Source organism: Pocillopora damicornis, chromosome 4, assembly GCF_964200805.1.
Source record: "Pocillopora damicornis chromosome 4, jaPocDami1.2, whole genome shotgun sequence".
NCBI classification, from domain to species: Eukaryota; Metazoa; Cnidaria; class Anthozoa; order Scleractinia; family Pocilloporidae; genus Pocillopora; species Pocillopora damicornis.
The window spans coordinates 8,343,932-8,361,718 of record NC_142673.1 but is presented as its reverse complement, the minus strand read 5'-3'; the positions used below and the strand labels follow the sequence as shown (position 1 = coordinate 8,361,718).

The 17,787-nt window shown below is 39.1% G+C and overlaps 2 protein-coding genes across 2 annotated transcripts; both read right to left on the bottom strand.

Annotated features, from left to right (window-relative positions):
- Positions 1–1,204: 1,204 nt before the first annotated feature.
- LOC113680799 (UDP-glucuronosyltransferase 2A2) lies at positions 1,205–4,588 on the bottom strand. Its single transcript, XM_089203869.1, has 5 exons — positions 4,256–4,588; positions 2,896–3,460; positions 2,326–2,532; positions 1,687–1,975; positions 1,205–1,534 (listed from the first exon to the last, which is right to left on the bottom strand). Exons 1-5 carry the CDS (start codon positions 4,415–4,417, stop codon positions 1,252–1,254), a joined length of 1,506 nt encoding a protein of 501 aa, XP_089059995.1. The 5' UTR covers positions 4,418–4,588; the 3' UTR covers positions 1,205–1,251.
- A 570-nt stretch (positions 4,589–5,158) lies between these two features.
- Positions 5,159–14,789, bottom strand: LOC113680801 (thrombospondin-1). The gene is made up of 7 exons (XM_027197855.2): positions 14,758–14,789; positions 13,494–13,659; positions 9,495–9,680; positions 8,229–8,387; positions 7,254–7,427; positions 6,517–6,693; positions 5,159–6,152 (listed from the first exon to the last, which is right to left on the bottom strand). Exons 2-7 carry the CDS (start codon positions 13,558–13,560, stop codon positions 5,995–5,997), a joined length of 921 nt encoding a protein of 306 aa, XP_027053656.2. The 5' UTR covers positions 13,561–13,659; positions 14,758–14,789; the 3' UTR covers positions 5,159–5,994.
- Between the last annotated feature and the right edge of the window lie 2,998 nt (positions 14,790–17,787).

Genomic DNA, 17,787 nt, shown 5'->3' with positions numbered 1-17,787 from the left:
AATACATGTTGCGTGACATTACTGAAGGATATAAAAAAGGTATTCCCTGGATTACAGGGAATGGCTTTAACAGTTGATTGCTATTTTTCCTATTGTGATGGTTGACAGTTATTTGGAAGATATTTTCTCTTTGAGTTTAACCCAATATCAAGTTCTTTGTTTTTAAATCTTTTAAATACGAACTGACGTATTATATTCAGACCACGACCTATTCAGTTTTTCTCGAAGTTACGTGAAGCTTACTTTTAAGACCTTGAACAATAATTACTGATTGTTTTCAAACAATACGTTAGTTCCCGCTGATGTAGGCTTTAAAAATTAACCGAAAGTGAACACAGTTAGCTTCGCACTTCTTCTCTGAGGAAAGGTTGATAACTTTGAGATATTAAACAGCTATGGAAAAGCATAGCTATGTTCGATATTGGACAACAAACGGCTCATTTTCTTAAATAACCTCAAAATTAAGAAGATATCATTCCTCAGTACTGTAAATGAAACCTCAGATAAAGTGACATTAAATCTATAATTTTGGGCTTGTTTTGTGTTTCTTCTACGTTAAGAAAAAGTAGCATAGTCTTCAAAAATAAGCATAATTTTTGTGTTGGTTGACCAACAAAATCAAAAGACTAAAAATAGAACTGTCAACCGTCAAACCCTCCTCCTAACATCTCTTTAAACCGTTTGTGAAGAGGGACGTTCTACAGTGATTTATTTACAATTAATCTGCTTTTTGCAGTGTTTATTTCAATCCCCACATAACTGCATGCACAGACGATTATATCAAAACTGAGAACACTTTCGTGATTTAGAGTTTCCATGTATTTTCTCTCCTCACATAAACCTACGGTAACTGAAGGGAACCAGGCTTCATTAAAACCTGTAATTCATAAGATCAGCTTGTTAATTCTCCCCTCCAGCTGCTGCCGATTTCCTTCCAAGTTAGTCGCAAAACTTTGGTGCCAGGTCGAGATAACAACTTTATTTGATAAGTTTGGGTATTCTCATTACTTGTTTGTTGGATGATGTATAGATGTTATAGGGAGAATTTACAAGTTAATCGCTTCTGGGAGTCAAAGAGTTAAGGAGGAGCTTATCTGATCGATAACAATCAGAAACAGAAAGAGAAAGTAGGATGAGGAGCAAAACATCACTGATTGTAATCTCAGCTCCTTGTTGTTGTCAGAGGACGATGGAAATACATGATGATAAAGTTGTCTAAGTTTATTTTTGTGACAAAAATATTGCGATCTGTTAGTTCGGCTTTTCTTTCGTCGGCTTCTTGTTGCAGCAAAAACGATACAAACACCTGAGCACTAAATAAACAGCGGCTACAACGATGATTGACAGCAAAAGAAACAGAGCTAATACATCCAAAAGGTAAAGCTGATAAAATGATAGATCCAGGCTTCGTGGTCTGAGGAACGACAAGTCACCTAGAGCTTGCGCGTACTCCACCCAGTCAGCGGCTGCCTCTATGGCAGAACGCGGGCGCAGCTTGATAGACTTGGAAATTCTGGCAGCATTCTCGCGGTAACTGAAAGTAAACAAATGTTGGTTAGTCTTTGGTCTTTTTGATTTTCAAAGTGGACTCAAATTCCCCTTTGCGATAAAGAAAGACAAAGGCGTGGACAAATCCACCATAGAAGTCTTATGACCAGCTATTAGCCGTTACGTGATCTCGCTTACCTTGGTTTGTTAAGAACAGCGGTTATTAAATTCACAAGACTCCCCTCAGTTATTGACTCCTTGTACAAAAATTCCGCCATCCCAAAGTGCTTTGCCGCCACAGAGTTGTCAAACTGGTCTCCAAAGAAAGGCACACAAATCATAGGGACTCCATGGTAGGCAGCCTCCAACATTCCATTCATTCCAGCATGGCCAATGAACAGACGTGTCTTTGGATGACCGAGAATGTCGTTCTGTGGAAGCCAGGAAGACACTTTGACGTTGTCGCCAAGGTTCAAACTTTTGCCCTCTGTATCACGGAAGGATAACATCAAACATCAAAATTCCCAGGAGTGACACAATTACGTACGCACGGTTTCAAATTTTGATATTCTGATTGAAGCCTTGTTGTCGTTATGACAACTAGATCAAGGCTTTAGTCTTCAAAGTAGACAGCAAAAGAATCGCTCTTTAGAAGCCAATAATGAAAGCAGAGTGTTGAGATTCCTTCTCAAACAGTACTTGTAGTCAAATACCAGCTTCTCACACGGGAGCAAAGGAAGGTAAACTTTATTTTAATAGTCCACCTTGGCTTGTGTACACTGAATTTAATAAACAGCACCAACAACAACACATCGACCAAACTCATAACTCAGTTACCTGTATCAAGTTTCCAGATAACTCTCTGTGGTAAGCTAGAAAACACAGCTGCCATTCTTTCAATTGTTTGATCGTCTATCTGAGACAGAATCGATCCAAACGACACAAGTATAACACCTTCGTCCCCAGACCCCATGACAAACTGTTGAAGATCACCTGGGAGGGGTTTGGCCGGACTTGAGAGTAATGGACCAACCAGTTTAGTATCTGGAAATAAAAAATAGAAAGGAAATAAAATTACACACATGAAGTTCTGATGATAACGTTCCCTTAGAGAGAAGCCTACCACTTGTTACTTTTGAGGAAAACATGGAGATTGCTTGTCTAAAAGCATGAGTGGTAGTTTTGCTGTTGTAAACGTAAAAAGTGATATTGAGTTTTAATCTCAGATCACAGAAAAGGAAGGAAAACAAGAGAATAGAAGAAAAAAAGGAGAGTAAGGATTGAAATTTATTGGGATTGTTAACTGCCTCGGTGTCTTCCCTTTCCTTTCTCATTTAAAAGGTTAGCCTGAAGATAAATTTTGGATAAGCATCACCGGTAAGTTAGCTACAAAAGTGTGATTCTCACTCGGTAAATGAAACCTTGGATAATCGAGGGGATCCGATTGAACAAGGACAAGGTCAATTTTTTGGTAAGTCTCTCGGAGGGATTTCTCTGGTGTGATGTTATACTTCTTCTTTAGCGGTCCGTAGACGTTGTCTATTTTCGGAAGAACCATCAATTGATGAAATAAGTGTTGCATGGTATTCTTCACTCTCTGAAGAAAATTCATGTGGTCGGTGAATCCGGAGGTGAACTGGGGTATGTAGGACGGAAGTTGTGCAAAGTTTAACTGCAACACCGAACCGGTACTGAGAGGACTCATCAAGACTGTAACATGTGGTAAGGAAAATTTATCGGCGATCAAATATGAGCACTGGAACGCAGCATCTCCAATAACAGCATCAGAAGATTTGACTCGGTTCATGATCTCAGGGTTGCTGAGTATTGCATCGCAGTTGTCAAACCAAAACTTCATCAAGTGATCTATCTTGGTTGGGTCAAGTTTGGTGAGATCTTCTGAGCACTTGAATGTTCGTACACGGGGGTCCTTCGCAGCAAACTTTTCACAATCCCCCACAATAATCAACACCTTATTTGGGAAAATACAAAGGGCAAAAAGCAAGTGAGCGAGTTTTTTGAAAGGTAAAGAGAGTAAAAACATCTTACCACTGAGACTTTTTAAAGGGATCGTCTATCGAGTATGCGAGCTATCGTGGCGTGCAAAAGTATGAAAGCACTCGAGGAAAAACCATGACTCCTCGTTCGCACACGTCGCTTCTTAAGGCTCCATTTGATTATTTGTGCATCCATGAAGTTCTATGTGTAGCGTACCTCATAAACCTTTCAGTTTATCTGATAAGCTGCTTTGAAGGATAACAATTATATTTTGTGTATCTGTTGCTTACTTTATATATTTAATATGTAATATGTTTACGGAGAAAGAGACAAACGGCGCTTCAGTCACATCCGACGAACCGGCTGTCACGGTTGCCCGGTTTTATCTTCTCTGATTGACTTGCATTACTGCTTCTTATCATCCAATCAGAGAGCGGAAACAGCGTGACAGCTTCAATTACTCAAGCGTAAGGTAGCGATTCGTCACACTAAATCGCTCATTTCTCCATATTTTTCTTTAGACTCGGCTTGTAGAGGCTTAGAATAATTTTTAAAAAAATGACCTGATATAAAAATCTCAGTGTTTAAACTGGACGGGAGCGCGGTTTGGGAACCGTGGAACGGTAATTTTTGGTTGATTCCGGCGCCGAATTAACAACTGTGGGCCACTTACCCTAACTAAGCGAAGTAAGTTGGATATCGAACCAAAAAATTTACTAAACTCATAAGTTGTAATGAAATGTGATCTCCATGAACATTTATACTTCACCTCATGACCTCTGCTTTCCAATTCTTCTCCTATCCTCGCAAGAACTAAGTAGTGACTCCGACCCACCATAGGAAACATCGTAAACTTTGCAGCAAAGCAGCTAGTCTGAAGTGCGAGCAAATATACAAAGCTGCAGAGGAGCGAGAGAATTAATAACCTCATCTTCGCTTAATAAATGCTAATTTTGTGTACCGTAGAATTTCACAACTGAAGTTAGATGGTCAATATGGCGTGGGTGCTCCAAATAGTGTTACTTTACGTAAATATGACCTATTTGGTCGCGGTTAAAAGGGATGAACCGAAAGGACCTCATTAAATATTCAAAACACTGACGTCAGACGAAGTGTAGTTCAGTGCTGAGTAATCAGTGCAAATTGCATTACATCTATCATGCGTAACAAGGGACGAACAGGAGCCCATTATTGCTCCTGGGGACGAATAAACCTTCAAAGTTGAACTGTTATGAGGATCCTCCTTTTTCATCGATACCCAAAAGGCAAAACCGATCACGTTGAAGGATCGATGTTAGCTTAAAAAACAAACAAACAAAACAAAACAAACAAACAAAACAAAACAAACATCCAAAAAAACAATAAAACGATTAAAATCTTCTTCTTGGTGTCATCCGCACTCTCCTTGATTCTCCTTTCTAGCACCCTCCCCTCCCCCTTTTGACAGTAAAAGCTGAATCTTTCGGGCCCAGTCCGTTCTTTGAAAAAAACAATTGCCCTACTGAACCGTCTACGGCTTTCCCCTATGTGGTGATCAATAATTGTGTCGAGGGAAGGGGGAAGGGGGAACAATAGCCTCGTATAGATGCTCGGAACTGACATAACTAAACGAAAACAAGACAAACTGTTCGTAGCTATGTACAACTGATAACTAGAAGGAAATTATCACTAATTTGCCAAAATATTTTATTTATTTGAACTTCAAAAATGTAACCAGTAGGAACATGATTATACGAGGGAAACTCACGCAAACCTTATAAAAATAATTCAGTGAAGCTTATATCAAACTTCGTCAGAGACTGTAACGAGCTCCTGATTCCCGACTCCACTCGTATTCTGAAGATAGATAAAATCTTCGCCTTATTTGTAAACCTTAGTCAAATATTCTTAACTAAGTATTCTAGATATTCATATTTTTCTAACAACTTCTGACTATTAGACTCTGAGATGAATTCTTAAATTTCATAACTGTTATTACTTTGGATAAGTCGTTATTGCTCAATCAGTTCTGACCGAAAAAGTATCAAATTCACTAAAGTTTCAATGGCAAAGTAGAATTTATCGAGAAACTTGTACCATTTCCTTCAAAACGACAAAACATGGTGACAAAATCTCAGTCTCTGGTTACAAGTTAAAATATTTTGAAGACATCAAATGTTTGATTACTTTTCTGATAGATGTTGATATTTTTAGTCATAGTTTATATCTCTCTTCTAAAGAAAAAAAATAACTTAAGAAACTAAAACATTTTTAATCATCAGCTCTACGTCTAACGCACTACTGCAAATCTTTTGCACCATTTGGTTGGCAAATTTTCAAGGAAAAAAAAACTCTGAATGACCCTTTGCTACGTCTTTGGCGGATCATCATCGGCGACTCTCCACCCCCTCCCTAATTTTTAAAAGCGTAACATTTTCACTATAAAATTGTAAGAAAAGAAACGATCGCTTAACTACTCTATAAAGGAACTCTTGAGGACGTTGCCAACGTAGACGTAACATCTATCACTCATCGTAAGTCTTCATCATCGCTCCAGGCTCTCTTTCTCCTTCTACCACCTATCTCCCACCCGTCGTCTGCCCCAGACCCAGACCCAGACCCCGCAGAGCCGGATCCTGATCCATCACCACTTTCCCAGCCATCTCCTGAACCAGATCCTGAGAATTCTGTAAAACATTAAAAACCAAGTTTGAGAACCGAAGAGGTAAGGACTTGTAAGCACCACCACCAACACAATACAGGAAGTACTCCATCTTGCCTGACGCATCCTAATGGCGATGAGGTACTGGTCTTTATTTCTTGCCTGAGGAGGGGGAGGAGGGGAAGGCTGTCGAAGGAGTTTGCTTGCGTCATAAGAAAACTTACCAGATTTCCAGATCCCCCCATAATGGTCTGAGGTATTCTGACGATGCCCTCCTCATTGGCAGTCAATAATCCAAAGTGACCCATAACTTAGGCTCATCAATAAATAAAATAAATAAATAAATAAACTAGGACTAACATTTATTATAATGTAATCTTCAAACAAACCTTCTCGGCATTTTTGTTCCCTGCAATGTTTTATATCAAGTCTTTCACTTTCTTTACACATTTGGCCACCATACTGAGGTTTTGGTGAGTCACACTTTCGCTCACGTCGTCTTGTTCCAATCCCACACGTTAAACTACATCCGGACCATGCGCTCCAATCGCCCCAGCCCCCGTCAACTTAAAAACATAATCGATATAGTTCATTTAGATCTTAAGTTTTACCATTGATTTGCTGGTTCTCGAACTTAGATCTAGTCCCCAGGCCCTCGATACTACTCACTACAATCTCAGGGGCTCCCCCTACCTCATTGCAGTTGCCTTTACCTGTGACCGAATACCTAACAAAACAAATTTTCTAATAGTGGTGCTAAACTATGGAACTCACGCCCTGAAGACATCCGATTGTACGAAACTTAATCATCACTTCAAACAAAAATTAACGCTTACACCTTCTCACCATCTTAGATTCACGTGATTATTTAATTGTAATATTTTAAATTTATTTTTTAAACGTAGTGATTCGGATTTTAAATTCAGTATTCCTAACCATAGGTCCCTAACTGTGGAAATCAGCTCAGTTGACAGGGCAAGCGTGTTTTACTTACTTACTAAGCGTTGACTCTTTCTTGTTTTTCACAGTCAATTAAACCTTCAAACCTTATCCCTGTAGCATCCAAAACCATGTGCTTGTTCTCAGTAGTTAACAAAACGACAAAATCAAAATCATTGAAACTCACTCGGGCATTTCTCTTGTTCCATACAAGGTCTTCCATCTTCCAGTTTCCCCTGACACTCTTTGCCATTAAACTGCGGAGGAGGATTGGTACAGGTCCTAGTTCGTATTTGTGTGCCATTCCTACAAGTCACCGAGCACCTTGTCCAGTTACCCCAGTCAGACCAACCACCATCGACTAAGAATGAAATAACAAAGGAAGGAAACCTGTAAACTCCCTTAAAAATTAGTGAAGGAAGTTAGAAAAAAAGAAAAACATCTAAATAGGAAGGTGAGAAGATGATCATGTGAAATTTCATCAGGGACCTCCATTGCCAGCCAGGAGGGTCGGGCGTCTTCGGAGGTGGTACGGATCAGTGTTGGTTTTGGTACCAATCGCTGCGCCATCATCTTTGATATGCGACAAATTAAATTATTCACAACCTTTTTTCTGCGAAATCAAATATTGTGGCGAAGAGATAAAAATACTTTCGCGCAAATGGCTACTTCATCATTACAATTACAAAGTATAACCTGATTGGCGATGGAGTGATGTTTTGGCACGAAATACTGAAAATATCATTAGTGAAATCGAACCCTCATAAACAAGCTCTGCGTCTCGGATAGAATTGATTGATCTTGAAAATAATTTTAATCGCAACGGAAACTTGAATACAGTGTCGATGGTTTGGTCGGTTCTTGTTGTAAACATAAACAATATGTCTGTCTGTCTATCGGGCAGTTGATGTGTCTTTCTGTAGGTGTGCTTGTCAGCAGTGCCTAACACATATAAAAAGGGTGACATTTTGAAGTTTTCATTGCAAATTGATTAGTTGTCAACATCAAACGAAAAGTGACAAAATTGTGATATCACCTGTCTCTCCCCTTCCCTAATAAATACTTGGAACCCTCCCACCCCTCCCTCAATACATACTTGGAACCCTCCCACCCCTCCCTCAATACATACTTGGAACCCTCCCACCCCTCCCTCAATACATACTTGGACAGGGCGTTGTCTTGCAGCGTTTCCATTCCTCTCCAGATCCCTTGCAGTTTGGCTTTCCCTTAGAGATGCATGTTCTGTTACGGACTTCAAATGAAGGACCACACGTCGCGTTGCATTTACTCCACGCATTCCAGGGTCCCCAGTAACTTGTTACTAAGAAAAATGATTTTAAACAATTCAAATTCATTCCTAAGTGCTGAAATTACTACCTTTACTCATTTTATGATCGTAAACTTCAGTTATCCAGTAAAAAGGCTTAGTACCGTATTTCCTCGAATAAGCGCCCGTGTGTTAATTTGAAATTTCGGCTAAATTGGGGGGCACATGTCGGAAGGAGGGTGCTTAATCGAGAGGGGCACTTATTTAGAAATTATTAACCCATGCTGATTATATTTGGTTGAAGCTTAAAAAGTTACAGATAAAGTGGCAATAGACACAGTTTTTCCTTGTATCCTTACTATTTAAGAAAGTAAGGGAGTAGAGAGGGGAGCACCTATTCGAAGGGGGTGCTTGTTTGATATAATGGCCTTAGCAGTGGGTGCTTATTCGGGGGAGGGCGCTGATTAGAGCGTGGGCGCTTATTCGAGGAAATACGGTATTCATTGGAGTCCACCCGAGCGTGGCGAGCTGTTACTTTGACATATTTTTTCAGTGGCCTAAATGTTTTTAATTTAAACCTGGATTTCTGTAAAAAGTTTGCATGACAAAGTTTGTATTTGTTCATCGACGAAACATGTACGAACCATGGTACAACTCCGCTGCGCACCTGTGGTGCCAGTGTTGATGGTGACAAAAACCATTTCCAGAAATAGGACAAGAAGATTTGACAACAGCTGATGCAATCACACGTCACGAACTAGTCGCCTTCTCCATCAACGCTTTATTTTTGTTCCTCATCATATCTTTTTGGTTCCTCATCGTATTTCTTCGTTACTACACTCGCTAAAACTAGTCGTGATTATCGACCGTATAGTACCGCAACGTCCATTAAAATTAAAAACTGTTTTTTGTTAAAAAAATCCCTTGTTATTGTCGCCAATTGTTTTTTTTTTCTTAAATGGTGTGTCAAAACGTGTTAACGTCATAAAATGCCTGAAAAACAATTTCGAATTAAATCGTTTGCCGTTGGACGTTCGTCAGATAAAACCGGCCGTTTCGCGTGAAAAGAAAGCGTTTCCCAATTAATTCATTAAATGCACACAGTTACAGCTTGTATTACTTCCAGTCGCAAATATAGTTCTCAACTGAAGCCCAATTTACCTTTATTAGAAGTCTTACAAGGCTCACATCTTGTTCTGCCTTTTTTTTTAGAGCTCCATCCTCCGCCGCCATTTGAGCAACAATCGCCTTTCAGTTGCTTGAATACTTTCATTCTTTTCTTGCATTCTCCAGTTTTTTGGTTGTACCTCTGGAAACAAAATCCTTGCCCGGCAGGACGTTTTGCTTCTGCAATAAAGGGAAGTGAAACGTAATATATCGCATAACAACGGGATTAACTGAAGAGCTGTTTACGGCAACAGTTTCATTTATTCTAACACTTGACTCAATCTACTCGGAAAATGCTCTCTCGTTCAACAGAAATGCAAACATCACTAAATTAGCCAATTATCAAGAGGATATCAACACATCCTCTTGCCAATTATCTAATGCGGAGTTTGTTTTCTTCCAAATTTACAATTTACGCCCCGTTCCTTTTTTTTTAAGAGGGTAAGTGGCGATTGTGAACGGGCTAATTTGCAAGTAGCAATCACAACCCAAATCAGGGCGTGAAATTGCGCCTAATACAGGCGCCAACGCGACTAAATTTTTCACTTGGGCGACCAAATCTTGAAAATTAGTCGCCAAAATGGCGACCAGAATGTTTCATCACAACCTTACCGAGAGATATAGTGAATAAAAAAGATTTGAAAAGATAAATCCGCGGCAAACTTCCTCGTTAAGTTTGTTTCCAAAACTCAGCACACGCATCTCAATCGATAACCGGACACCATCTTGGATTTAGGTGAGCTTTAACGTTGTATATCATCCATCCTAGTGTCCACTTTGTAGAACGTTAGAGATCTTTTCCCTAAGTTAATTTTGGAGGGTCTATCTAGAACGTTGACAGCGTGAAAAAAGGTTTTGTTTGTCTTTCAAAATGGCCACCGACTTTTTTTGAATTGGCTACCACTTTGAAGAATTTAGGAGCCAAGTGGCTACCAGAAAAAAAAATTAATTTCACGCCCTGCAAATTGTGTTCTGCTCCATTTCCGTTTTCTCTTCATTTCTCCTTCCCCTTAATTGCAACTATTAGACTGAATGCAACTGAATATAGGATAAATTAATAAAGGGGGTAAGTTTCTAAAGAAACTGTGGTACTACGTCGGTAGGAGAGTGTAGCAGGTAATTTAGTGTTAACAACTAGGTTGAAAACGTAAATTGGCCACCGTAAAGAGTAAAAAAGCTGACGTTTCGAGTGTTAGCCCTTCGTTAACCCTTTCGAGCGTTGCCCTTCAGCAATTGCTCTGACGAAGGGCTAACGCTCGAAAGTGAGCTTTTTTGCTCTTTACGGTGACCAATTTACGTTTTCAAACTAGTTGTTAACACTAAATTACCTGAATATAGGATACTAAAGGAACTGCTCATTTGTTTGAGGGTCTTGGGGAAGTTTATCTTTTTTTGCTTAGAGTCTCTGCTTGAAAAGTGGGTAATGAACTCGAGAGACACAAAACGTTTCTTCTGCCCTTGGTGCATTTTAAAACAAAATTAAAAGAGCGCGAATTTAGAAAAGAGTATTTCGCCATCTTTTTTCGAGCCACCATGTTTAATTTGAATTTGTATGATTAGCTGAGTTACCCGCGCATTTTTAGTGACTTATTGGAAGAAAGGTGCATAGATGACGTCATGATTAAGACTTTTTTTTGCTTCTTTCTCATATAAAACAAATCGATTCCATGTTGCCGTGGGTCTGTAAAGTGATAGATCGCAGAAAACATCAAAACGTGGCAAAAACCTTGCAGGTAGGAGCTTGGGGAGGAGTGTCGAGAAGGCTCCCTTCCCTCCCACCCATACTCTGGCCTATCCATCGTCATCCCCCTAAAGAATTTTATTTGTCTCCAAAGATTTCTGATAGCTATAGAGCTTTTAATGGTAAGAGTAATATGCCTGCAATCTCGATTAACTATAAGTGAGCTGAGATCAATCATCCAAAGATTACGTTTGAAATTTAAAAATAACTATGAGCGAATGAAAAATTGTATTATCTTGCAGCAATTTTCAATGTTAACTGCAGTTTTAGCCCGTCATAGTTAATGTTAAGTGTCCCAACTAAATTTTAAAGCCTTTGTATACCTTTTCAAGAGATCTACAAGCAATAAAAATATTTTGATAAGGTCGTCAGGCATTGTCAAGATTTCCGCGGATTACAAAATTAATCATCTTAATGATTTTAGGTCAAACAGGCACCGGCTTAACCTGAATTCCTAAATTTAACCATCCATGGCATTCCTGCTTTAATCAATTGCTTTTTTGTTCACTTCCTCAGCTTTTGAGGCCGTGGTTGCGGCTGTAAAGTAACCGCTCGTGTTTTTAATTTCATTGGTCTTTTTTAACCGGGCGACTGTATAATAGCAAAGGGAAAGAGCAATTTAATACAAGGAAATGTAATAAAAGCACAAGTTATGTTTTTGCTGAAACGTGCCTCTGGCGTTAAGTCTTTTAAGGACTTATAAGTTCCTCTTTGCAATACAGGAACTTATCACTGTGTTTGCTGAATCAACAATGGCAAGAGAGAAGACAGCAGACATTCAATATTTTTGGCAAGAAACGTTGAAACTAAAAATATGTTAAAATAGATGCTTTGCTTCTTAATTCGTCCAGAAATTGATTTAAAATTTTCAACACAGTTTTTATTTATTGGTGACATGGTCGAAGGAGATATGTCACGAGGCATTTAGAGTCCGAAAGAATTGGCCAAGAATGAAATGGAATCATTATGTTGACACACAAATTACTGTGGAAAAACAGCAACGAAGTGGATTGAATCAATAATAAAAACAATAATTGCAAAGACGAAAAACGAGATTATTTAGATCCTCAAGAAGGACAAGCCATTGGCATTGTTACTTTAAGGTCGAGACCTCAATTCCTGAGTTAAATCGTTCCGGTTTGTTCCATGGCTACACAATTTTTGATGTGATACGCCAGCGTTCACCTTCAATTTTCCGATTTGGTAGTCGATGACAAGTAGTTACATGCACGGTGCATTAGGAAAAGCCAAAAATATGCTTCGTGTTCCGCGGTAAAAATAAGCAGTTCAATGTACTATGAACATGAGGCAAAGCAGATTTCCATTAAGTTTGTTTTAGCTACGAAATGCCCCAATTAAAAATACTAACTGATGACTCTCGCAAAAGGATCCAGTCCCTGTCAGGTACAGTGATCCCTGATGAGTAGAAAATTACTGAAAAAGGAGTTCAAGTTTTTCTGGAACCTTGCCGGTTGCTTGGGATGAATTTGATACCAGGGAATCTTTCTGGCAGAATAATACAATTGGCTAGCGGCCACGAATCGGTCCATTTCTGGACTTTATAATTGTTTAAGTCCCAGATCATCTTTTCTTCCTTTCGAGAAGGATATTTTATATAGCTTAATGAGCGAGCGAAATAGATTTATCTGCTTAATGAAAAACATTTGTCGTTTGAAGAAAGCTTCGAGCTCATGAAAAGAAGACAGAATATGAAACTTTCTGCGAATGAGGAGGGGGGGGGCTATTTGGCCTAAATCTTGATACGAGAGAGTGGGTGACAGTTTGAAAAAAATCAGTGTGCAATCCATTTTAGGACGAAGAAAAAAAAAACTTAGGGAAAAACTTAGGGACCACAAACTTAGGGACCACAAACCCTGCAATAAGTCTGATGTGATAATAGGAAACCAGTTATAATTCTCAGAATTGAGAGCAAAGGGAAGGTATCGGAACGCGACGACAGAATGAGATCCTATTGAGGTTGGTGAAAGCAATCTTTATTCTAATATCGGCCCTCCAGAACCGGGATTATTTTTTGCGTTTTTCAGGCAAACAGAGGCAAGCGCGAGGCGAGCGCGAAGTGCAAGTCACACATAGATGAAAGGAAGAATTTTCATCGTTTCAACCGTCCGTCGGAAAAGGTCATTATGTACACCGTCCGATACAGGACTGTCGTCTAAACCCCCCCGGAAAATACCTTGCTCAAGGCGAAATTGAGACGACCCAGATTTATTAATTACGTTAAAGTTACATACCTGAAGTTTGGAGAAAGAAGCAGATACTTAGAGCTACCGCCGTCACCAAAACTACCAACTTGACCATTTTTTAATATAGCTTTGTCGCTTGTGGTGTAAATGTTCTTGAGAGATTTGAGGGGCGAGCTGCAAACAGTTGCAGGGGAGATGAATCGATGAACCAAATCTGCAGCAAATTCAATTAAATGTTGACCCTTAGTGTTGAAATAAAGCTAATGAAATCTTAAACCTGATGATATGATGATAAGGGCCTTTACTGATTCAGTTGAATCGACAAATATCGGTACAGATACGCTGGATCGTTCAGTTCTTTGGCGAGCTGAACTTCGGTTATAACTGTTTCCTTTTTTTTTCCCTTCTGTTGTTCGGCTGGACCATTATGCAATGCATTTTATTAATTGCACAATCAAAGTATAGTCCTAGGAGCAGGGAAAAATCTTAGTCCTCTACTTTTTATTGCCTTCAACTTTGATATCGGGCGATGGTAAAAGCAGGAAAATATGAAATTAGATATTGAGGAAATTATAGTTCAAGTTCTAATCTTGCTGAAACCGGGCTCCAGTTTTAAGTTCCTCTTTGCCCTACAGGAACTCAAGTGCCTGTTAATGTAATTTGGTATGTTTACTGAACCAATAACGGCACTGAGAAAAAGGGCATGCTTAGAATGACTCAAGTTTTGATCATGCTAAAACCAAGCTCTTGTTCTAAGTTCCTCTTTGCCATACAGGAACTCAATTGCTTGTTAATGTAATTTACTATGTTTACTGAACCAACAACGTCACTGAGAAGATGGGCAGAATCTGAATACGCGCGAAAGAATCGTTAAAGACGCTAGCTGGATTGCCTTTTCGCCTAATAGGGGATTTGACTGCAAATTCTACCATATCTTTGTGTGAAGCAAAGCGAAAGATCATTGAATGCATCATTAAGTAAGTGAAATAAGTGTGCGTTAAAAGAGATAAAAGATTTCTGATGTTTTCTCGCGTGCTCCAGTGCTGACAAAGACAAAACAAAGGGTGATCTTTTTATGATGCCGAAGAAAATCTTCGCAGACATTACTGATTATTGTTGGAACTTAATGTGGCACGCGGTGAAAAACGCCAAACGCCAAACAGACATAGAAACGGCGCAGCTAGAAAAAAATTTCATGCTTATGACTTGAAATAACGGAAATAACAACGCTACCAACGGTGTACCGGTTACTTGTTAGCTAAATCGAACACAAGCTACTAGAATAATCAGGAGAAAGAGATTGACTACTCACTAAATTTCCCTTTGTGAGAGCGTTTCAGTCATAACAGATTTTCCTCAACAACTGAGCCTTCTATGATCCTTCAAAACGATTCATAGAGTGAGCGACGTCATTTTTACATCACATCCCGCTGTGCTGAAGCGTGTGAAGGGTCGAGATTTACATCCAATTGGACGATACCGAGGTCAGAAGCATGAAAGGAAATTCAATCTATTGTTTCCTACTCATCACCTCACTAACTAAGCAGAACCTACGCTTCAGCCGATCCGGGAAAAAAACCCTTGAACGTTTCTGAGATAGTAACGGAGTAATTCCTCAGTATGGCGGATATTTTGATCACGTCTCTCTGGGGCCACGCACGCTCATTGGTCGATGTCAGACTGTGAATTAGTCTATCCAGAGATAACAGGTTTATTTTGAAGTAATTCTAAAAATATCAATGAAAACAGACTTCAGTGCTAACCGATAAATCGAGAAGTACTAATACTTGTCAGACGGACTTTAAGACGTGCGCACTGCTACTCAGAGCTCGCTGCAAAAAACATTTGACTCATGTTAGTAGCCTTAAAAAATTTCCTCCTTCAGGCAATTCACCACGGGATAAAACATGTACTGAAAAAGGTCAAATAATAAAAATTTCTATTGTTTAAATACCGTGACCAAGTGCCAACTTCCTTCGGTTTTATCTATCATTTAAAAATGGCATTTAAATCTTTCACCACTAAATCGCTTAAGATTCCTCTTAGGTATTCCCCTGAGGAACTCAGCAAGGATTATAGGAATAGAAATGTGTTAAATTTTATCTACAAAAGTTCAGTCTCCTTCAATCAGAGTAATTGTTTCGAGGCGTTCATTTTTACTTTGGGTTAAGTGGATCTAATCGTTAGTGGTTGAATTCCGAGTAAAAAAAAATATATTTCTTCAACTCTTGTCAGATCCTTGCTAGACCGTGGGACCATCTGCTTAACTCATCGACTACAACCATTGTTCGATACATTTTTCATCGGAATCTTTCAAAACACACTTCATTCGATAATGTGGACGATACTCGCACAAACAGTTTCCAGACGTGGGGAGGCGGGTACTCCAACTAAATTTGTGGCCATAGCCGGTGTTGGAAATAACAAACGAGCTATCAAAAAGATTTGTGCACAGTTTTACGGGGCATGTAGTAAAACATGTAAATAAAGGACTTCATGTCAAGCAAACATTAGCCCAAGTTTCAAGTTTTCATTCTCTTATTTACTGCAAGAATAACCTGTCCAGTCGTGCCTTAGACATCTCTACCAAGCGGATCCCAAATTAAAATTAGACTGATTTGTTGCGTGAAACCTATATTGAGCTGAATACTTTAAAGGAGAAAATCAAGTTTCGTTTCATCCGATTTAAGTTTAAATTGACGTATCGTCTTCATCTTCAAAGCGTTTATTCGGAGAAATAAGCTGATGTTATTTCATTTACCTGAAAGGGGAAAATTCCTAAGGTTTCCGATTACTCGCTCCGTTCTTAACTTTGTGGATTTTGACATTAAACTACCATGAAACAATTTTGTGGAACTGTTTAAAGCGGATGCCAGCAAGAGTTCTGTTGTTATTTAATAAGAACATGAACCACTGGAGCTTGTTACAACTTAAGAACAAAGGGAGAAAATCTTACTCCACTCCCAATGGTCACCCCATCGTTTTCAAAATTTTTCTCTCTTCCCTTCCTGTTCGCTCGCCAGGCGAAAGAAGAACTTTCCTCAGTACGCACGTTTTAGGCCTCGAGGTCAAGTATCAACTGAAGTTCCTAGAAGCATCATTTACGTGTCAGCAATTAGGGTTCTTCTTGTCTTGGCCCTCAGCCAAATCTTTTGAAGGATTTAGTTCCTCATCCCCAGTCTAAAAACCTTCAAGTAAGGTGCAATGAGCTGAACAATAAAACTGCCTTCCATTCAGGCACATAAATGGATAACTGCCATACATGTCACTTTTTATTTAAAATCTTCCCATCGCATATGATGTAAACAGTCGTGAATATCTGATAACTGCACTTTTCATCGTTTAATCATGTTCGTACGCATGCGATTAGGTTAAGCGTGTTGTGTTACCGAATATGCCTAACTAATGTGAAATGAAATCGGCCAGTACACTGTGGGTACCTTTACGAGTGAATTTCCCATTTAGATTAGATATTTAAATCGAATAAAAAAAGTAATTAATTTAGTGTTATGGCAACGGTAACAACCCTGAGTCACAGGAAGGGCAAAAATGAAAACATTTCCTGTGACGCTTGTTTTTCCTATATATACCTATATATACCTTTGTACATTATAAAATGGGGAATTTTTTATCAAGAAGAAGGCCGTAGTTATGCGATTATTCTATCAATTCGAAGCTTCAACGATTTCCCCACGGGGAACCCCCCGGGCATTTGAAGTTTTGAAGATTGGTTAAATCAGATTCCCTTCCTCCCCCGGGTAAAAATTCCGTTCAAATGCCCGCTCAAGCACAATTTTTGTGCGATCAACGAATGTCGTAGAATTTAGCGAAATCGTGTATTAGTTTTTGATGCCGCTGTTTGCTATATGAAAATCTTCTTGGAAGCCATTTTCTCACGAAAGCGGACTCTTCTTTTTAACTCCTTCCTACTTAAAATTAAAATTTGTGTATTGCGCTGATTCAAATTCCTTAACCCTGGGGCACGAACGACAGTCAAATGCCCGTAAGTCAGACCGGGAGGAACTCTGAAGCTTCGAATTGATCAGCGCATAAATTTAGATCAACTTTCAGACGTAGGAATAAACGTAAAGAACTGCCTAACGTACATATCGATTCAGTATATTAATATTTATGCTTCTCGTTATTTCTAGTTTGCCAAGTAAGCTTTTAGTATGATCGGATTATTCTGATCTTCTTTGCATAGTTCTTAAAATTTAGCCGACCGGCGCCAAGGGAATTAAAGTATTTAGTACCTTGAGCTATGAACGTCATTGCTCGATTTTGTATTATTAACAAAAAGATTCTATATTTCCGCGCGTCTGTTCAAGAATAGATCACAGAG